A 22,308-nucleotide genomic window follows, 5' to 3' on the forward strand; every position below is an offset into this window, starting at 1 on the left:
ATGTTGTAGAATAGGAGATACGAGTAGGGGTCCTTGTGGCCAACTTGGGCTTCCTTCCAAGCCATTTTGGGAAATAGAATGATACCAAGGACCCATTTGTACAGCATAAGAGGTTTTGCTGCAACTTTGTCAGTCCAAACTCACTGAGAACTAGTCAGATTGATTGTCAGTGAGTTGGCTTTTTAGTACCTATTTTAACTATTGGGGGATTAGCTGCGGTTTGAAGGATAACCGAACGCATCACACGAATTAGGTTTGGCTCAAAATGGTGTTTAGATGTCAGGCACCACTTTTTGAAGGTGGGACCAAATGGGCCTTCAAGTAGCTTTGCAGGGAGGCATTGACTAGATTTTTTTATTTTTTATTTTTCTGCAATGTGTATTTTCCACTATAGATCTATCTCGGCGTGGCTTTGATTACTGCACTTGAATGCTTGTTGAATTTTTTTTGCCTGTTTTTTTACTGTTGAATCATGGTTTCTACATGTTGAGAACGTCAGATTTTTTCTGTCAACTGAGTACCCACTCATCAAGCGGAAGGAAGAGGATTGCCTGCAGCACCTGCTACCAGGGTGGCACCACGCCTTGGGGCCCACCATGATGTATTTGTTTCATCCATTTTGCTAGCTCATTTTAGGAAATGAGCCTAAAATGAGGTAGATCCAAAGCTCAATTGGACCACGCCACAAGAAACAGGGGATAATGACGTCAACACGGTAATGTTTATTTGCCATCGGGCCTGTTCTCTAGAGGCCCTGAGAAGTTTTCAAAGGTAGGCGGGGTGTTCAATCCCCCATTGTTACCTATGGTGTGGTTCGCTCAAGCTTTGGATCTGCCTCAATTTTGGGCCCATTCCCTAAAATGAGCTGGCAAAATGGATGAATGGAGTGGATGAAACACATACATCAGTGGGGGGGTCCATGTGATGGATCCATCACATGCACATTTCACCTGTGCGCATGCTGGCATGTGATGGTGCGTGCATGAGCTGCCTTGGCAAAGCTCTACCTTGGGATATCATGTGGCTGTGAAAGTGGGGTTGAAGACCTTGTGCTTAGAATCAGAGTCTCAGCTCTCCTCTTCCATCAAGCAAAAGACAAAAGAGAGACCTACGTTTTACTTGGCAGGCCCTCTATCCTTGAAAGGTTTTGGGATTTAAATTCATTTACTTCTCTTCTTGCAACTGTTTCCATCTAAGTCTGCAACTTGGGTTCTGGTCAACCTGAACAGGACTGGCGCAACCCAGAGTTCGGATGGGGTTGGGTTTGGGTTGAAAAACACCAACTCGGTTTCAATTTGGGCTGGTCTCAGGTTGAACAAATTCAGGTCAGGTTAGGTTGGGAATAATCACATGAACTTGGGTTGGGTTTGGATTAGGCACCTCGGGTTAGAATTTGAGTCTGATCAGTTGCAGTTTGGGTTGACCCTCACACCACACGCTTAAAGACCCGCACACACCATCCCTGGTCTCATTGTTCAAACAGAGATTTTTCAATGAATGTTGGTAGGGCGGGTGGTATTTACGTCTCCTTGTGTAATCCTGAGCTGCAAGCCTTTTGTTTTTTTTTTTTTTTGTTAATGCTACATCCTCTCAAGGAGGTCTCTACCATTTGGTTTTTTTCAAATCACACCAAGAAAAATGGGCATCGAAGAACGGCCCTATAAATGCACATGATGAAATGTGTTGAGTATTAGTTTGCGAGTCACACATGGGTTTTTTTTCTTTTGTAGGCTAGCTGGAAAGCAGCCCCAATGGAAAGGGAATCCACGAATAGGCCCTTCTCTTGGGGAGCGGATTAGGTGTTATCCAAGTAACCCTGACCTTATGGGGCCCACCTTAGTAAGTGTGTCTATACGTTTTTCCATCTCAATCTCAGTTTAGGACTCAATCCATCCAAATCTCAGGTGGAGCACACCATTGGAAACTGTGGTGATTGTGATTGACCATTAAAAACTTATCGTGGGCTATAAAAGTTTTGGATCAAGTTGATTTCTGTGTCCTCCCTTCATCCATCAGGTCTGGCTGGATGCCAAATAAACATTATGGTGGGCTCTATGGTGTGGTCTGCCTGATATTTGGATCTGCTTAAGTTTTGGGACCATGTCCTGAAATGAACTCGAAGAACGGATGAACGGCCTGGATATATAACGCATTCATCAAGGTGGGCCCCACGGTCAGGGTAACACCCTCTAACGTGTTACCCTAGTAACACCTAATCCACTCCGGGTACAAAGATAGGAAGAGGATTGCCTGTGACACCGGGCACAAAGATATTCCTGTGCCACGGCAGTGTGGGGCCCACAGATGTCGGTGACATTACAAGACCACAGTTGAACGGGAGGGAGTGTAAAACTCAAGCAGATCCGAAACTATGTGGGTCATACCACACGAAACAGTGGGGATTGAATATGCCTGAGGGTGACAGAAGTTTTGTATCAGGATGATATTTGTTCCTGCAGTTTATCTGAGTGGCAATAGCCCTATGAACGGTTTGGATGGCATACAAACATCGTGGTCAACTTCAGGAAGGTTTCAACGGTGAATGTTTCCATTCCCACTGTTTCTTAGGTGTGACCTACCTGAGTTTTGGATCTGCCTTATTTTTGGATTTCTGTCCTATTTCGATCTTTAAAAAGAGATGAACGGAGTGGATTTGTCATGGACATCTCCTTGGCCCCACAGAGTCTAGAGCTAGGAACGGATGGGCTTTGAGCGGCCATCCTGATGTATGGGTTTTATCCACACCGTCCATCCATTTTTTCATATCATTTTAGCATATGACCCCAAAAATGAAGTACATCGAAGGCTTAAGTGGACCACACACTGGGGATTAAACGCCTACCATTAAAAATTTCCTGGGACCACGGAAGTTTTGGATCAAGCTGATATTTGTGTTTTTCCTTCACCACCTCATGAAAAGGTTAGCTGACAATTAACCATCACGGAGGGTTTACACTTGAGCCTTAGATCTGCCTTATTTTTGGGCTCTACCCTAAAATAATACGGAAAAAATAAAAAAATAAAAAAATGGATGAACAGTATTGATAAGACCAATAGATTACAGTGGTTCCTCAGAATCCCTGTCTGTACCTAGCTAGAGACCGTCCCTCTCTGTGCCAGGGGTCACGGGCAACCTGCTTCCATTGAAATACCCTTACACGGGAAACTTCTCTTTCTTCCCTCCTTCCCAAACACCCAGTGGCTTTCCCAATGCCCAAGCACAACCTTTCAAGAGTCCAAGGTGTAATTCGAATATCTGGGTGGACACGGATTAGCTACTGACACGTCGAGTAGCCCGATTAAGTGACGTCACCAAGTTCTTTGGGCCCCACCATGATGTATGTGTTGTATCGACACCGTCCATCCATTTTGAGAGATCATTTTAGGGCATGAGGCAAATAATGAGACAGATCCAAAGCTCTAGTGGACCCCACCACAGAAAACAGTGGGAAGAGTAATGCCCACCGTTGAAACCTTCCTAGGGCTCACCATGATGTTTATTTGAGATTAGATTAACACAGCCATGGAAAAGAGACGAACGCAAATATCAGCTTGATCGAAAACTTCCGTGACCGCTGGAAGTTTTTAATGGTAGGCATTCAATCCACACTTTTGTGGCGGGGTCCACTCAAGCTTTCGATCTGCCTCATTCTTTAGATGGTGCCCTAAAATGATTTCTCTAAATGAATGGACGGTGTGAATACAACACATACATCATGGTGAGGTCCACAGGACTTGGTCTTCAGTAGCTAATTGGTGTCGGATCTGCATTCAGTACCCTCACAATTTCGACATTTGGAGGATGATGGGCATAAAAACTTCTGTCAATTTAAATGCCCATAGGCTATCGTAATACACAATAAATGGCCACTTTATTTCTTTAAAAAATAATGTAATTTCACTCCAATACCTACTAAAGATTCCCCCAATCTTGCTCACGGACTAGTTTGCAAAGCTGAAGTGATTTGTTGAGAAGAAGGCTTTTTTTAGAAGAATATAGCAATCAAAGGTGAGACCTTCATGATCAATGTCTACATCAATGATTGGACCTACATATGGACTATTATTTTCCTAAGTATTGAATGAAGGTTAAAATCATCCAACTAAAGTGTTTTTATTTTTATTTTTAGAGGGACAGATATCAAGGGTGGGATCTGCATGATGGATGTTGTTGGGGGAAAAATAATGTGACCTATAAAAAGGAACCAACTCTATAACCAGCACGGACCCAATGGGCTAAAACTACTTACAATGCATTGACTAGCAAAGGAAGGCTGACTAAAAATTAGGTCGGCATAGCCATAAGACCACTCGACAAATGGCTGACCACAAATTAGGTCGGCATAGCCATAAGACCACTCGACAGACGGCCGACTTATTGAACAAATCGGCACAACTACGTGTCGATTATAGGTTGGCCCGACCATAGGTTAGCCATAGCTCGGCCATAGTCAGCTATAGGTCAACTGAACCATAGGTCAGCCATAGCTTGGCCATAGGTTGGCACTGTCTCCGACAAGGTCAATAGCCGTCAAGTTCAACCAAGGTGAATGTTGATCTGTCGAACAGCTCGGTAATACTTCCATTATATTTGGCACCTCCGTTGCCTGACCTTGCCTCCAACGAATAGTTCGAGAATATCAACGGCCTAAAGATCTCTCCCAAGATCTTCGGAAGATAAGATTAGATCCCGAGGATCCTAGATGACCGTAATCCCGAGAAGATGTCCGGGAGATCTGGATACCCGTGTGGGAAGATCTCCGATGCAGCAGGAGTCCTAAATGGGAAAGGCTTCCAACAACATTATCTTCCCTACTAAATAGAGAAGATTTTCCGCTCGTACGGCCTTCCCTCTTGACTATATAAGGGGATCTTTACATGGTGAAAGGTACATTCATAATACCCAATCACATACACGACTGATGACTCTTTTTTTCTTAGATAATCTCCTACAAAGATCCAAGTTCCCGACTTAGGCATCGAAGGGTCCCCTGTACTAGCCAGGGTATCTTTTATCTCTCACTTTCTTCTGTGTCGGTCCTCAAAGGTTCACCAAGGAGGGTCTATCTAAAAATTGCATCAACAGATGTCATAATCAATTTACATCATTATTTTTCCTAAGTATTAACTGAGAGATTGAGATCATTTAACCAAAGTGATTTTCTGAGAGGAACAACAAGCAAATGTGGGACCCAACGAAAATATCCCCTACTCATCTCCATTGCAATTTTCAAATCCTCTTCTAAATGGCCATAATGGGATAATGATTATTTACCTTTGTAATTTAAGCAACATTCAATGGTGAGGCCCACCTTGATGCATGTGACTTATCCACGCCATTCATCCCTTCCGCAAACTCATTTTATGGCATGAGTTGAAAAATGAGGCAAATCCAACACTGAGATTTAACACCATTTGTTGGAAACTTTTTGGGGGCCGAAAAGTTTTGAATGAAGCTGATATTTGTGTTCCCCTTTATCCATGTCTCTATGTCCATATGAATAGGTTAGACGACAAACAAACATCAATGTGGAGCCCTAGGAAGGAAATACTTTTCACCTGTGAACATCTTTAGGATCACTGATTCCCATGGTATGGTTCACTTAAGCTTCAGATCTGCCTTGTTAAGGTCAAAATCTGGACCACCCTCCACTCAATGCAATGAACCTTCGACGAACCCTGGTCCTGCACAAAAGAGCAAGCAAAGGAGACCCTGGGTAAGCCGGGGAACTCTCCGATAACAAAGTCAGGCTAGGAAATTTGGGTCCAAGTCAAGTGTAGAGAGAGGGTGCGAGATCTTGTGTACTTGTAGCAATAGAATCCCCTGGTATTTATACCTGTGAGTTGGACGATTCACGTCCGTTAATCTCGACGTGATTCACTCAATTAACAAGATATTATGATCGTGGACATTTTATTCGTAATGTTTGGATTACGCGGTGTATCGTGTCTTAATGGTGATCGTCGGTCACGTTCGCACCAAGGTCGATCTCCAGACTCGGCGTGCAATGTACCATTACGAGCTTGACTCTAGCCTTGGCACGTGATACATCCATGCCTAGGCTCGTCCTTGGCCTTTGTGCACGATACATACATGCCCTGAACCGGCCTCGGCCTCGGCATACGGAATATTTGTACTCTGACTTGGCCTCGGATCATACCGTTGTGAAGCCGAGTACTAATGGTTGGAGTCTGTCAATAGATCACTGAGGTCGGAGCTTACTGATCAAAGCTGAGAACGAAGATCAGGACTCGGCTTAGCCATTCTTCTTCGGATGAGGACGAATGTTTGGGTCGGCCAATCAGGATTGCGGTTTCGAGTCACGACTTAGGAGTTGGCCTCTAACGTTGTATCCTCCTTCCGAGGCCTCGCTATCTGATTCGTATAGCTCAGGCTGACCCCGATCGTCCTTGTACAGATTTCCCCATAACAGAAGCCCCTTACTCTCTTAGTTCGAGTCTGGACTTGGAGAGTAAATACTTGGGGAAATAAAACATCGTCTCCCCTCCCTCACTCATGATGGCGATTGGGATGATCGGGGTGTAATTAATGTGAATTGTATGCCTCAAATATCGCGCGCTATGCAATGGTTGCGACCCTTCAGTTTCTATCCTCTTAGCGATGGACGCGTGGCGGCGGTTACGATTCGCAGACGGCATGGCAAAGGAAACAGCACCACGTGTGTCAGAGGGGTGAGGAGGCGATTGCGTCTTTAATGACATTAAATGTTGAGAAGATTCCGACCTCGAAGCATGGGTTCAGACGTATAGCACTCTTCCACGTGTCCCCTTGGCGCTAATGCCGAGTCGTATCGACTTCGGGAATGGTCACTTACAATGATGGCACCGAGCAATGAGGCGGTTATATCAGCCCCTCCCATCTTCATTCTCACACTTCTCGCGTTCTCATTTTCTCTATTCCTTCCTTTCGAATCACCTTCTGCCGAAAATCGCCCATTGCCGAAAATCGCTCTTTGCCGGAAATCGTCATTTGCCGGAAAAATTGTCTTTATTGCCGGATAAAGGATTCCGACCATCAGAGAGGGAATTCAGCCCATCGAAAAATGTCAGGGTTAGGAAAACTTCTGCCGGAGGAAATCGCCTACAACGTTATGAGTCCTCCAATACTTAAACGCATTTTTCCTTCATGTCGAGCAACTCTTATGAAATGGACGAGGTTCAAGGAGCTGGTTAAGAGTCCAAACCAAAGACTTCGGCCTTGGGACCTGGAGAATCTAAAGGCTCTCTCGAGGTCGTACCTCTCTACACTTCAACCCCGGCCCAAAGAACCGCAAGTCAGAGGGCCAAGAGTCGAGGCAAGGGATCGAAGAAGGCCCTCAGAGATCCCGCGGGGTGGTTGAAGGTGGGCCCCAAGGGAGGTAGGTCGAAATCGCCAGTCCCTGGGGGATTGATTCTGGTCGAGTCCCATATGGCCCAACTTCGCGAAGATTATCAGATCTCTGACTTGGTTCATGTCTGAGCTCCTTCCCCCATGGACCAAGCGGGATCTTCAGCTGAGGGGGAGATTGTTATCTTCATTTGTGCTCTCCAATGCAGGCTCCAATTCCCCATCCATCCTTTCTTGCATGAACTGATAACGCAGCTAAAAATCGCATCGGGGCAGTTGGTCCCGAACTCGTGGAGGATCCTTTCCTTCACTTTTGTCCCGTGACATTAGGCGGGAAACCAGAGGCTGATGCCAGATGAGTTCCTGTTTTTGTACATAGCCAAATTCGATAATACGGATAAGGCCTGGTGATATTTCTCAGCTAGGCCTCCATGCCTCCCGGGCCTGGTCACTCAACTTCCTTCTTCCAACAAGGATTGGAAGGGGAAGTGGTTCTGGGCCTTGGGAGAATGGGAAGCCCCTGCCTCCGAATTGAGAAGGCTACGGGTTCGAGTCCTTACTAAATTCGTCAATCCAGGTCGAACATTTCTTTTAGTCGTATTACATGTTCAATTCATCCTTCCATGCTTAACTTATTCTCTACTTCTGTTTGCAGTCCAGTCGAAGGAGGCCCCTGACCTCTCTGTCCTCTAAAAGCGGGAGGTTGACTGAGTCCGAGTGCTCCCTGCGAACCAACGTGCCTGGTTCGACCTCATCAGTCAGGAAAACTTCTGCCGGAGGAAATCGCCTACAACGTTATGAGTCCTCCAATACTTAAACGCATTTTTCCTTCATGTCGAGCAACTCTTATGAAATGGACGAGGTTCAAGGAGCTGGTTAAGAGTCCAAACCAAAGACTTCGGCCTCGGGACCTGGAGAATCTAAAGGCTCTCTCGAGGCTGTACCTCTCTACACTTCAACCCCGGCCCAAAGAACCGCAAGTCAGAGGGCCAAGAGTCGAGGCAAGGGATCGAAGAAGGCCCTCAGAGATCCCGCAGGGCGGTCGAAGGTGGGCCCCAAGGGAGGTAGGTCGAAATCGCCAGTCCCTGGGGGATTGATTCTGGTCGAGTCCCATATGGCCCAACTTCGCGAAGATTATCAGATCTCCGACTCGGTTCATGTCTGAGCTCCTTCCCCCATGGACCAAGTGGGATCTCCAGCTGAGGGGGAGATTGTTATCTTCATTTGTGCTCTCCAATGCAGGCTCCAATTCCCCATCCATCCTTTCTTGCATGAACTGATAACGCAGCTAAAAATCGCGTCGGGGCAGTTGGTCCCGAACTCGTGGAGGATCCTTGCCTTCACTTTTGTCCCCTGACATTAGGCGGGGAACCAGAGGCTGATGCCAGATGAGTTCCTGTTTTTGTACATGGCCAAATTCGATAATACGGATAAGGCCTGGTGATATTTCTCAGCTAGGCCTCCATGCCTCCCGGGCCTGGTCACTCAACTTCCTTCTTCCAACAAGGATTGGAAGGGGAAGTGGTTCTGGGCCTCGGGAGAATGGGAAGCCCCTGCCTCCTAATTGAGAAGGCAACGGGTTCGAGTCCTTACTAAATTCGTCAATCCAGGTCGGACATTTCTTTTAGTCGTATTACATGTTCAATTCATCCTTCCATGCTTAACTTATTCTCTACTTCTGTTTGCAGTCCAGTCGAAGGAGGCCTCTGACCTCTCTGTCCTCTAAAAGCGGGAGGTTGACTGAGTCCGAGTGCTCCCTGCGAACCAACGTGCCTGGTTCGACCTCATCAGTCAGGAGAACTTGGTATCTTTTGACTTTTGTAGAATTCAGCCCATCCTCTTTACTCTAGGTTATGAGTCCTCCAATACTTAAACGCATTTTTCCTTCATGTCGAGCAACTCTTATGAAATGGACGAGGTTCAAGGAGCTGGTTAAGAGTCCAAACCAAAGACTTCGGCCTCGGGACCTGGAGAATCTAAAGGCTCTCTCGAGGCTGTACCTCTCTACACTTCAACCCCGGCCCAAAGAACCGCAAGTCAGAGGGCCAAGAGTCGAGGCAAGGGATCGAAGAAGGCCCTCAGAGATCCCGCGGGGCGGTCGAAGGTGGGCCCCAAGGGAGGTAGGTCGAAATCGCCAGTCCCTGGGGGATTGATTCTGGTCGAGTCCCATATGGCCCAACTTCGCGAAGATTATCAGATCTCCGACTCGGTTCATGTCTGAGCTCCTTCCCCCATGGACCAAGCGGGATCTCCAGCTGAGGGGGAGATTGTTATCTTCATTTGTGCTCTCCAATGCAGGCTCCAATTCCCCATCCATCCTTTCTTGCATGAACTGATAACGCAGCTAAAAATCGCATCGGGGCAGTTGGTCCCGAACTCGTGGAGGATCCTTGCCTTCACTTTTGTCCCCTGACATTAGGCGGGGAACCAGAGGCTGATGCCAGATGAGTTCCTGTTTTTGTACATGGCCAAATTCGATAATACGGATAAGGCCTGGTGATATTTCTCAGCTAGGCCTCCATGCCTCCCGGGCCTGGTCACTCAACTTCCTTCTTCCAACAAGGATTGGAAGGGGAAGTGGTTCTGGGCCTCGGGAGAATGGAAAGCCCCTGCCTCCGAATTGAGAAGGCTACGGGTTCGAGTCCTTACTAAATTCGTCAATCCAGGTCGGACATTTCTTTTAGTCGTATTACATGTTCAATTCATCCTTCCATGCTTAACTTATTCTCTACTTCTGTTTGCAGTCCAGTCGAAGGAGGCCTCTGACCTCTCTGTCCTCTAAAAGCGGGAGGTTGACTGAGTCCGAGTGCTCCCTGCGAACCAACGTGCCTGGTTCGACCTCATCAGTCAGGAGAACTTGGTATCTTTTGACTTTTGTAGAATTCAGCCCATCCTCTTTACTCTAGGTAAGCGGGGTATGATCCTCAAGAAGTTGATTTCTCGGTATTTGGCTATCCAGTAACTTTTGAATTAACTCCTTATTTCGAGTAGGAATGGAGACAGGTGGTTCAAAGAGGAAAAAGCCACCGCGCCCTTCGATGGAAGTCGTCCTTTCTTCCGAGCCAAGGACGAAAGTGACGCCGAAGAAGAGGAAGACGTCTGAGGCTGAGGCTTTCCGGCTGTAACCAAGACCTTAGCCGAAGCCGCGCTCCTCGCGGCCCTAGCCGAAGCCATGCCTACCGCAGTCCCCTCCGAGGCTGTCCCTACCATTGCTCCGACCCTTGCTCCTGAGGCACGAGCTCCCAAGGCCCTTATTAGGGTCGAACCTATCACCATCTCGTCGCCCTCTGCGGACGAGCAGGCCCCCAAGGCTTCGCTGTCCGCGATTGCTGGCCCTTCTGGGGCGAGGAGAGAGGTAGTAGGGGAGACTCCTGGTACGGTTGCTTCTGCACGATCTGCGGCCTCCCATGTTGCTACTGAAGCCGAGCCCTTAGTTGGCCGAACTGGCGCTCTACTCTTATCGGGTATGCTACCACACCCGAGGCTACTGCTCAAGCTTCTGCTGCCAGTGGGATCGGAGGAACTTCTAAGCCTGCTTCAGAAATTCTGCCTCCCGATTATCGCATGGCGTTGCTGAACCCATGAGTGGCTAAGCACGTACCAGAAGGGCAGATAGCCAACACACTCTCCCGCCGCCACATCAACTTCATGAATGATTACGCAGCTGTCTGCTACCAGTTGCTGCCAATGATGGTGGAGGTGAAGGAGATGTTGAAGGAGATGGAACGGCTTGAAGCAGAGCAGGCCAAATTTGTGGTCGAGAAGTCAGAATAAGAAGCAGATTGGGCCAAGTTTGTGGTAGAGAAGGCAGAGCAAGAGGCATGGTGGGTCGAGCTAGAGAAAAAGTTGGAAGCTTCAGTTGTGAAACAAGAGGAGCTGAGGAAGGCAATCACAGAGGGACGGGCAAGGAAACTTGTGCTCCAGGGCGAGGTCAACCAACTCCAAACTTGCTTGGATGTGGCCGACCCTGAAGTCAGGCGTTTACGCCGGGCGAATGAGGACCTGGAGTTTAGGGCCACGGAAGCCGAGTGGAGGCTGGAGTTGGTGAAGGAGAAGCTCGAGACAGAGCAACGGATGAGTATGGACCGGTTGGCTCAGTAACAGATTGTTCTTGAGTCTGTGGCATCCGCGGACAAGGCATCCTTACGGGCAGAGCTCAAGGCTCGAGCGGCCTCGCAGGCTGCCGCGACTGTGGCCAAATATAAGGATTTAGCTGAGAGAGCCAAGGAACTGGATAAACTGTATTACTTCGGCTATGATATTAGCTTCGATGCTTGCCTGGTTAAGGTTAAAAGGCTTCATCCGACCCTGAACCTCGATGCTCTTACGGCAGACAATGCCGAGGATGCCGAACCAGTTGTGGTAGAAGAGCCTGAGAATGCCCCTCCCGCAGTAGAAATCGCCCCAGACGCTCAGCCCCTTAACTCGGTAGTTGGTCCCTCTACTCGGAGGGAATGAAACTTGTATCGTTTTGATTTTTTTTTTACAATGTAGATGGATAATTTTCTAATGACAAATTTTTGATCAATGACGATTGCTGGCAGATTGCTTGTTTGTATGTGTTGACTGTCGTGATGGTTCTTTAAGGTTAGCGTTTTAAGGACCGACCCCTTGAGGGGTCAAGTAGTCAATGTAGAAAAAGAGAAATTTTTATTAGAGGCCTTAAGAGGTTAGTAGCTCCGAGCAGTATATTTATTAAGGGCCTTCAATGGCCAGTAGATTCCTACTAATAGTAGATCTTCAAGCGCTCGGCGTTCTAGGAATGGGGTAGCGGACATCCCTTGAGGTCAAGTGATAGGGGCCTGGCTGGGTTGATCTGATCACACGGTAGGGCCCTTCCCAGTTGGGCCCGAGCGTCCCAGCCCCCGGCTCTGCCGTATTTTGAAAGACGCGGCGGAGGACTAAGTCTCCTGGCCAGAACGCCTTGTCTTGACCCTTGAGTTGTAGAATCGTGTCACTTGATGATGCCTAACAACAACTCGGAGTCGGGCGACGTAACTTCTTTAAGCAAGTCGAGGTTTGTTGCGATTTGCTCTGCATTCTGATTTTCTTGGTAATTTCTGACCCGAGCTGTTGGGAGGCCGATCTCGACTGGGATGATCGCCTTGGAGCAGTAAGACAATGAAAAGGGGGTCTCTCCAGTAGACAACTGGGCTATGGTTCGATAGGTCCAGAGGACAAATGGGAGCTCCTCAGCCCAGTTGCCTTTCGCTTTCTCCAACTTCGTCTTAAGATGGTGCATGATGACTTTGTTTATGGCCTCGACCTGTCCGTTGGACTGCGGATGCCGAGGTGAAGAATAAGAGTTCGAGATACTGAGCCCCCTACACATGCTTCGGAACTTGTCATTATCGAACTGCTTATCATTATCAGAAACGATGGTTCACGGGATTCCGAACCGGCAGATGATATTCTTCCAGACAAAGTCGATCACCTTCTGTTCGGTTATCTTAACCACGGGCTCTGCCTCAGCCCATTTAGTGAAGTAATCGATGATAGCAAACTTCACCTCTCCTTTCCCTATGGGCAAAGGTCCGATGATGTCGATCTCGCATTGAGCGAATGACCACGGCCCACTCATGGGGTCATCTCTTTTGCAGGCTGTCTCGGTAGTGCTGCAAACCTCTGACATTTGTCGCACCTTCGGACATAATCTTTCAAGTCATCTCGGATGGTCGGCTAAAAGTACCCCTGGCGAAGTATCTTCAGAGCTAAGGCTTGACCACTAGAGTGATTACCGCAGATGCCTTCGTGGATCTCTCGTATCACGTAATTTGCTTCCTTGGGCCGAAGACATCTGAGGTAGGGCTGTGAATGCCCCTTCTTGTATAAGACCATGTCCAAGATAATATATCGGGCGGCTTTGATCTTAAGGCGTCGAGCCTCCAGTTTGCCCTGGGGGACCTCACCTGATACAAGGTAGTCGTAGATTGTGTCCATCCAACTTGGGGTAGTCTCGACTAGGTTGACCACCTCTCGGTCCATTCATTAGATGCTAGGGCTTTCCATGAATTCTACGGGAATGATCTGAGGAATCTTTCCTTCCGTGGCTGAGGTTAACCTTGCGAGGGCGTTGGCCCAAGAATTCTCTGCCCTCGGGATCTGTTTGATAGTGCAACTCTAGAACCTTTCTATCAATCTCCTGGCCTCAGCTAGATAGGCCACCATCCTAGTCTCCTTGGCTTCATACTCGATGCAGATATGGTTTACCACAAGTTGGGAATCACATTGCACTTCAAGGGACTGAACTCCCAAACTGGCCACCAGTCTAAGTCCTACCAGCAGGGCCTCGTACTTGACTTCGTTATTGGAGGCTCTGAAATCGAGCCTGATGGCGTATTGTATAGTCATAGAATCTGGCATGACCAAGACAATTCCTGCCCCGGTGCGCTTGGCATTGGAAGACCCATCGACACAAAGGACCCACCTCTGCTCTGACTCCGTATCCTTGACAAGTGAGGGAGTAAGTAGGGTCGTAACAATTGTTCCTGTTGTGGGATCGACACTGGGGATGGTAAACTCAGCTATGAAATCTGCCACAGCCTGACCTTTAATTGTTGTCCTCGGACGATATTGGATGTCGAACTCCCCGAGTTCTATCGCCCATTTCGTCAACCGACCTGAAATGTCTGGCTTCTGGAGAACTTGCCTAAGGGGAGAGTCGGTCAGGATGATGATGGTATGTGCCTGGAAATAAGGACGCAACCTCCATGCTGAGAAGATCAAGCTGAGTGCCAGCTTCTCCATGCTTGGGTACCTGGTTTCGACGGGTACCATTGCTTTGTTTGTGTAGTAAACGAGATACGGTTTGTTTCCTACTTCCCTGATGAGTGCAGAACTAACAGCCGAGGCCGAGACCGCCAAGTACAAGAGTAGGGGCCCGCCCTCTTCCGGTTTCGACAGTAAGGGAGGTGAACCCAGGTATTACTTCAGCTCCTGGAATGCTTGTTCGCATTCAAAGGTCCATTCTGCTTTCTTATGACCTTTTAGTTGCTGAAAAAAGGGGAGACACCTGTCGGTAGTTCTGGAGATAAATCGTCCGAGCGCTGGCTACTCGGCCTGTCAAACATTGGATTTCCTTCGTTGTTCGAGGAGAGCTCATATCTAGCAACACTTTTATCTTTTTGGAATTTATCTCGATGCCTCTCTGGCTAACTTGAAACCCAAGAAACTTGCCTGAATTGACTCCGAACACACACTTGGTCGGGTTTAGCTTCATGCGATACTCCTGGAGGATTGAAAATGTCACTTTGAGGTCTGCGAGATGGTCGGATGCTTTGACGCTCTTGACGAGCATGTCATCGACATAAACTTCCATTGTTTGACCGATCTGCTTTGCAAACATCTGATTTACTAACCTCTGGTATGTTGCCCCGGCGTTCTTCACGCCGAAAGGCATGACCCAATAACAATAGAGCCCTTTATTCGTGACAAAGGTAGTCTCCTGTTTATCTGGAGGATGCATCAGGATCTAATTGTACCCGGAATAGGCATCTAGGAAGGAGAGTCGTTCGTGTCCAGCTGTGCTGTCCACCAACTGATCGATCCGAGGTAAGGGGAAGCTATCTTTCGGACAGGCCTTATTCAGGTCCGAGTAGTCGACACAGACCCTCCACTTCCCGCTTGCTTTCTTCACCAGGACCACGTTGGCGATCCAGTCCGGATAATGTATTTCTTCAATGAAGCCGACGCTGAGGAGCTTGGAAACTTCATCGGCTATGGTTGTATACCTCTCGGCGTCGAACGCTCTTCTCTTCTATTTCATTGGTTTGTGATTCGGATCCACATTGAGTCTGTGGACCATGACATCGGGAGAGATTTCCAACATATCCTCGTGTGACCATGCGAAGACGTTCTTGTGCTGTTGTAGGAAAGTCAACATTTGATACCTCTGCTTGGAATTTGGTGATGTCCCGAGTTGAACAACTTTGCTCGATTCAGCTTCCTCAAGTGGGACGGTCTGCAAATCCTCGGGGGGATCTTCCATGGCATCGAGGACGTCGATGGTGAGGGCCTGCTTCACTAACCCTTTTCTTACAGATACTGCATAACATCTCCGAGCTTCACACTGGTCTACTCAGAGGTATCCGACCCCACCTTTGGCAAAAAACTTCATCATCAAGTGGTATATGGACACGACTGCCCTCATTACATTAAGGGAGGGTCAGCCCAAAATAACATTATGCACCGATGGCACATTGACAACCAGAAAGTCCACTAAAAGTGTGACTTGGTGCTGTCCTTCTCCCGCCGTTATAAGGAGGGAGATGGCTCTCTCGGAGATTATCTTATCCCCGGCAAAGCTGTGTAAAGGGGTCTTCACGGGTCGAAAGCATGATCTGTCGATACTCATTCTCTCAAACGCCTCGGAGTAAATGACGTCGGATGAGCTTCCCGTGTCGACTAAGATGCGGAAGACCTTGTGGTTAGCTATGGTCATAGCCACCATTAGGGCATCATCGTGCGTGAAAAGGCCGAACTATTAAGTCCTAGAGGAGGAGGGGGGGTTAATAGGATTATGCCAAATTAAAAATTAACAGTGGAATTTAAACAAATATAAATACTGATAACAATAAATAATCTCACAATGCTGAAATTAAATACAACCTCAAATGCATGAGTATTAAGAGATTGATACAGATGTTGTTCTAAGGACAACCCTACACCAAAAATCAAAGGTTTATGGTAGGACAACTTGATTCCTAGAAAGGTCTGTGTATCAAAAACTCAAACTGATACAAAGGAATAAAGAAATAAATAGCAATGAAAGAAATCTAAGCTATTACAACATTCTCACACTTGCATAAAAGAAATTACAACATTCTCCGCAAATGCAAAAAGGAAAATTACAAACATCCACAAAAAGAAATAAACAATCAATCCACAAGACCAAAAATTATAGTAGTTCGCTTGTGTGTACACCAACTATTTAGAAAAACAACCACACAACTACTCCACTCCTAATATCCTCACCTAGTGGATATTAGCGTTCACTATGAAAAATAGATTTTTCAAGGTTCACCTAAAACCCTCACAATTGTATCTTTCAAGTGGCCTTACACAATTCAAAAACCCCACACTTTAAGTTTTCTGGATTACCTCAGACAAACCAAAACAGAGAGATTTTTCTGGCACAATCTCAATGAAACCAAAAGATAGAAATTTACAATAATGTAAAATGCCTGGATATTCTCCTTTAGATGCAGCCCGGAAGAACCAAATCGGAGTAGAAGTTCAATGTCCACACTCACTTATGAAATGGTTCTAAGGTCTAGATAGATTTTAGATTTAAAGCACCTTGGGCTAGCTTGATCGAGAATACTTCAATCCCTCTTTCAAATATAATTGGAATGTAGAATGTAAAATCAAATACCAAGAAAGCTAATTAAACAGAATATATAATGAACACTAAATAGCTTAAGAATATCACTAACTTATCTCTCAGAGTGGCGTATTGATTTAGCTTAAATTGAATATAAAACTCTAAAATTCGTGCTCTATTTATAATTCCAGAAATCGCACTCTCGACTGGTCTTGAGGTCGGCACGACTGGCCGTAGGACCAACAGATTTTTGAAATTTTGAGCGCGATAGGATAAAGTCGTTCCACGACTAGTCCTGGGCTATGCTCGACCAGTCGAGTGACCTCCACGACCGGTCAAGTCCTGTCCACTACTGGTCGTGTGGAACCATTTTTAGTTGCTGGACTTTAAGTCGAGGCTGCAGGACTGGTCGAGCACAGGTCGAGCACTGTTCACACGACCGGTCGAGTAGTCTTCAGGACTAGTCAAGGCTTTAACAAAAATTTTCGAAAATCAGCAATAACCTTAGGACTGGTCGAGGAATTCTTGGACTAGTCGAGCCAGTGCTAGGACTAGTCGAACATAGTCCAAGACTAGTCGAGAAATAGCCAATGCACTTATAAAGTGATCCAATTTAAATTATGTATACAAAATGACCTACCCTATGGTCAATCTAGGGTCATTCATACCTTATACATGATGTATGAACATTGAAATTTCTTTCTCTTCAGTTGATAGATATTCTTTGAAGTTCACGACACTTGAGATCTTGTCATTCGTAGAAGCTTGAACTCGAGACTTCTGAAGCTTGAATTTGTGACATATTGAAGCTTGAGCTTGAGGATCAAAGTAGAGAAACTTTTTCTTAATTTGTACGAAGCCTTGAAAAACTTGAACTTTTGAAGCTTGAAAGCTTGAATTCACACTTGATGTTGTTCTTGAACATGAACAAGTAATCTTGCATTTGAAGATCTTGAAGTAAAGATCATTGTCCTTGTGCATGAGATGCACTGTCTTGAATATATCGATGTTCTACACAAGACACAGATTTTAAGAGGTTTTGCCACTAGAAAATTTGATAATTATAGGAGCTAGAAACCATAGCACTTGCAGTGCGGATGCTGGATTCCGCGCGCGTCATCTTCTGTAAAAGTCAAGCTGCAGGGGCTGATGCGGAGCTCTTTCGTCGGCCTTTCGGCCAAGTGGACATAGTGCTTACGGTCTAAGCTTTGAGAGTGGGATTTGCGAGCCTTGTTCGAGTTGCCTCCACCAGATGAACCATCGTAGATAGTTCTGATTTTAGTAGGTTCTTTCGCAATTTTGCTCGGTCGTTCTTCTTTCTGAGCCAACCTCTCCTCCTTAGTGTAGTTGTGCAAATGGCCCTTACGGATAAGGGTCTTGATTTCATCCTTGAGATCCACACAGTCGCTCGTGTTGTGGTCGTGGTCACAGTGGAACCGGCAGTACTTGTGCTTGTCCCGGTTCTCTGCGTCGGCCTTCATGCAGACAGGCCAGTTCAGGAGTCTTTGACCCCTGATATCCAACAAGATTTGCTCCGTAGAGGTGTTGAGAGGGGTGTACGAACGAAATTTGCCTTCGAGTCTCTGGCTTGGTCGACAATCACGATGGGCTCGGTTGTCAGGCTTTTTGTTGGATGACTGAGGTTCTTCGTACCTTGGCCTTTTTTCTTTTGATGACGTTTCGGATATTTTGATGTTCCTGCATGAGTTAGAGAATTTCTTGGCATTGGTGTATTTCTGAACCCTGCTGATTAGCTCGGCTAAGGTAATCGGCGGATTTTTCCCGATTGAGAAGGTGAACTTTCCTTCTTTGAGCCCGCTAAACATGGTTGAGAGCACCATTTTGTCATCGTAATCCTCCACTAACAACGCCTCCTCGTTGAAGCGGGCAATGTAATCTTTAAGTGGTTCTTTGTTCCCCTGCTTAAGGGTGAACAGATGGGTAGTCGACTTCCGACTCTTCTTACTAGAGATGAACTGGGTAAGGAACAGTTTGCTGAGCTCTGTGAAGGAGCCGATCGATTTTGGTTTTAGTTGTTGATACCAACTCCGAGCAGACCCAGAGAGAGTTATTGAGAAGGCTCGGCACATCATGACATCCGTGGCCGACTGAATCTGCATCCATGAACGGTACGACTCCACATGCTCTGAGGGGTCTCTAGATCCGGAAAATTAAATGACATGAGGTATCCTGAACCTCGACGACATCACCTCGTCTATGATTTCTGAGGTGAGGGAGGCTCGGTCTCTTCTATCATCGTCTGGACTGCAGTTGGGACAGATGCAGATTGCTGGTTCTTCTGGAATACTTTAAACTGGTCTCAAAGTTCCTTAAACTGTGCTTCCAAAGGGTTCTGATTCTCAGCCACGGTCTCTTGGGAGGCACTCGCCACCTCGGATGTTTTGCCCCGTCTACTCCTTTCCAACCGATGGCAAAGGTCAGTGGGGGCTAAAGCCGAAGTGGCAGACACATTAGACTGTTCGGCGTCCCAAGCGGATTTTGGGATTCGGGCAGATCGCTCCTAGGGCCCTGCATTATGCGCAGGGTTGAGAGCACGTGCGGACTGCGCTTGGGAACCTCTTGCGCGGGAACTGACTGGCTGGGGTCGTTCTTCGGGCGTTGGGGTGGCTTCCACCAGGTTTAGTGGTGGCTGCTGATTCTGTTGCGCCTTCATTCGACTGATTTCGTCCTTCAGCATATGGACTTCATTTTGCAACGCCTTATATTTCCCTCCTCAACTCCGAGTCCATTGGGATGGCCCTATTGGAGCTGACTCACTATGCAGCAACGAAGAAGATTGGTGCTACTTTCTAGGTTTGGGCTCCACCACTATCGCTTTTTTCTTTCCTCTCACCATTCCCGGTAAAACCTTTTAGCTTTTTGTTTGAATTTCCCATAGACGGCACCAAAAAATGTTGAGGTCAAAATCTGGACCACCCTCCACTCAATGCAGTGAACCTTCGACGAACCCTGGTCCTGCACAAAAGAGTAAGCAAAGGAGACCCTGGCTAAGCCGAGGGACCCTCTGATGCTAAAATCAGGCTAGGGAATCTGGGTCTAAGTCAAGTGTAGAGAGAGGGTGCGAGATCTTGCGTACCTATAGCAATAGGGTCCCCTAGTATTTATACCTGTGAGTTGGACGATTCACGTCCGTTAATCTCGGCGTGATTCACTCATTCAAAAAGATATTATGATCGTGGAGATATTATCCATAATCTTTGGATTACGCGGTGTATCGTGTCTTAATGGCGCGTATCTTTGGGTGAGATCGTCGGTCATGAAAGTGTCCTGATTTGTCAATTAGCGTGAGTGTTGAATCAGCAAAACAAGTGAGCCCCATAGGAAGATTGTTCAAGCGTCTGCCTCAACAGGATGTGTGCCCGAACTCGATAAAGATAAACTTAGCCTCATATCCCATGTCCCAAAACAGCAGGTATATAAAACCCTTAAAAATGGATAGAACATCTTAGGGTTTAAGGTGAGAAAACTACTTTGCAAAATTAGAAAAATCTTTAAGTTTTCTGCCTTTGTTGATTTATCGATAAGTTGTTCGATGAAATCGAACTCTGCTATCAATGTCCTTGAAACTCACTCGATATTATCGAATTGAGGACTTCAGATGTCTAGCAACCACAATGAATCCTGGACTTAATTATCGATGAATCGATGAAATATTCGATATCATCGAATTTTGAATCTTGAGTTCATCGAGACGGATCGATAAAATCGACATCTGGTCAGTTGTGTCCAATATGCTGTTATGGAAAATCATGTGACTTTCGATATCTCGAAGAGAGCCTCGATATCCTCGAAATTCAAACCTCGATGATATCGACAAACCTTCGATGATATCGGATTGGGACACAAAACTGACCAGCAAGCTTTCAGGTAAAATCTTTCAAGTATCAAGGATCACTCAATAAAATCAACATTCAAATATCGATCATATCGAGACTAGGTCAATGTCATCGAAATAGGACACAAACTGTCCAGCAAGCTTATAGATATCATCAACATTATTATCGGTATCATGGACATTCAAATCCAGATGATATCGAGGGATACTCGATCATATCAAATACCTGTTAAATCTCAAAGGCAAGTTTGTTCTCTTAATTTCAAATGTCGAGGAATCGAACTTTGCATCGATGGAATCAGAGTTTGAAATCCGATGACATCGAAGAGTGTTCGATATCCTCGACCAATTGGCAAAAAGGTTCAAACGCGTTTGACAGATTGAGTTCGTGTCATCGAGCGGCAATTCGATGCTATCGAGAGTATACGCTCGATGATATCGAAGCTTGCTCGATGATATCGAACTCTGTAAAAAATATGACTATTTTATTTCCGTTGAAACTTTTTGCCTATTTAATGAGAGCTTGCTTGAGGTTGTTTGTAGAGAAAATAGACAGACCTTTTGAGAGTTTAATTCAGATCATATACCCTAAGCTTTTTTCTCTCATAAGAGTTCATCCTCCAATCCACCCTCATCATTGATATTCAATAGAGTGGATTGGGGAATGAACTTCCGCATTTAAGGATCCTCCAGCTACCGCCTTAATGGCAAATCATTGAGCTGGAATACCTTGAATGCATAGATGATTGGAATCACTCTGTTTCTAAAATAGGAAGACATTTATAGAGTTAGGATTCCAACATAACCTTGACCCAACCCACCGCCTTACATTGGAGCATCATCTGTGTTGCGATTCAAGGGAGCTGAAGATTCTTTATCATCAAAGGAGGAGATATTCAACAACTTGTTTAATGAAGCTCATCTACTTATCTGTAAATCATTAGAGTCCAGAGACCCCTTTTGATCATTCCTGTTGTAGGATTGGGTTAAAGGTGCTTCTCACCCCTTTCAAGTCCTCATAGAAGGCCTCCGATGGGAGAGTACATAGGGGTGCTGTGTGTTAACCCTTGCTCTGTTGAGAGCATAATAAACTTAGGTCCTTGTGTAGGTCCTTGACCTGTGTGGTCCAAAACTTAGGTGTTGTGTGTTGACCTTTGCTCTTGTGTATGGCATAAACTGTTAGATTCCATGTGTGGATCCTTAGCTTGTGCGGCCTAAAATATGGGTGTTGTGTGTTAACCCTTGCCTCTTGGTGGGGTATAAACTTATGTCTCGTGGAGAAACGTTAGAGTCAGCCTTGTGTAGGTTGTACTGGTTTGAGGTGAACTTGATTTGAAACCTCCGTTAGTGAGATCCAGTACACTCAAGGGTTGAGTGCGTCCGCCGAAAGTAGAGTAAACACGTATTCGAACCACTATAAAAACGATTGTGTTTGAGATTGCTCTTTACTTTTACTTCTTATGTGATTTCTCTGAATGTTCTTATAATGCATGTTTACATGATTACCTAGAACCAATTAGAATCACATCTCACACACAGTTACATCCATCATAAACTATGTTATACATTTTGCCTATGTTTTGAATGACTTTATGATTGGATCCTCTAACTAGCTTGGAAGCCATTAGAGTTACATTGAAAAAATTCCGTTATTTGCATATTAGTTCAGGATCGGGTTGATAGGTTTTAAATCATCATAATTTTTTTTTTTTTTAAAGGTCCTATTCACCCCCCTCTAAGACATCTTAGCAAATTCTCACTTTGACTAAAATGGTCATTACC

At 46.1% G+C, this 22,308-nt stretch overlaps 2 protein-coding genes across 2 annotated transcripts; both read right to left on the minus strand.

Moving 5' to 3' along the window:
- Positions 1-14,819: 14,819 nt before the first annotated feature.
- On the minus strand, positions 14,820-15,797 carry LOC131254896 (uncharacterized). Its single transcript, XM_058255599.1, has 3 exons — positions 15,537-15,797; positions 15,150-15,362; positions 14,820-15,104 (listed from the first exon to the last, which is right to left on the minus strand). Exons 1-3 carry the CDS (start codon positions 15,795-15,797, stop codon positions 14,820-14,822), a joined length of 759 nt encoding a protein of 252 aa, XP_058111582.1.
- A 1,943-nt stretch (positions 15,798-17,740) lies between these two features.
- LOC131254897 (uncharacterized) lies at positions 17,741-18,790 on the minus strand. The gene has a single exon (XM_058255600.1). It carries the CDS (start codon positions 18,788-18,790, stop codon positions 17,741-17,743), a length of 1,050 nt encoding a protein of 349 aa, XP_058111583.1.
- Between the last annotated feature and the right edge of the window lie 3,518 nt (positions 18,791-22,308).

The sequence above is a fragment of the Magnolia sinica genome, chromosome 9 (assembly GCF_029962835.1).
Source record: "Magnolia sinica isolate HGM2019 chromosome 9, MsV1, whole genome shotgun sequence".
NCBI lineage: Eukaryota > Viridiplantae > Streptophyta > Magnoliopsida > Magnoliales > Magnoliaceae > Magnolia > Magnolia sinica.

Excerpts from the sequence above, each read along its gene's own strand:
- LOC131254896 (XM_058255599.1), bottom strand. The coding sequence starts at position 15,797 with ATGGTGGCTATGACCATAGCTAACCACAAGGTCTTCCGCATCTTAGTC. Across the intron at positions 15,363-15,536 it reads TGGTTGTCAATGTGCCATCG|GCCCTCACCATCGACGTCCT; the intron begins GTGCATAATGTT and ends TTAGTGAAGCAG. Across the intron at positions 15,105-15,149 it reads AAATCTCTCCCGATGTCATG|AAGAGAAGAGCGTTCGACGC; the intron begins GTCCACAGACTC and ends CCAATGAAATAG.
- LOC131254897 (XM_058255600.1), bottom strand. The coding sequence starts at position 18,790 with ATGCAGATTCAGTCGGCCACGGATGTCATGATGTGCCGAGCCTTCTCA.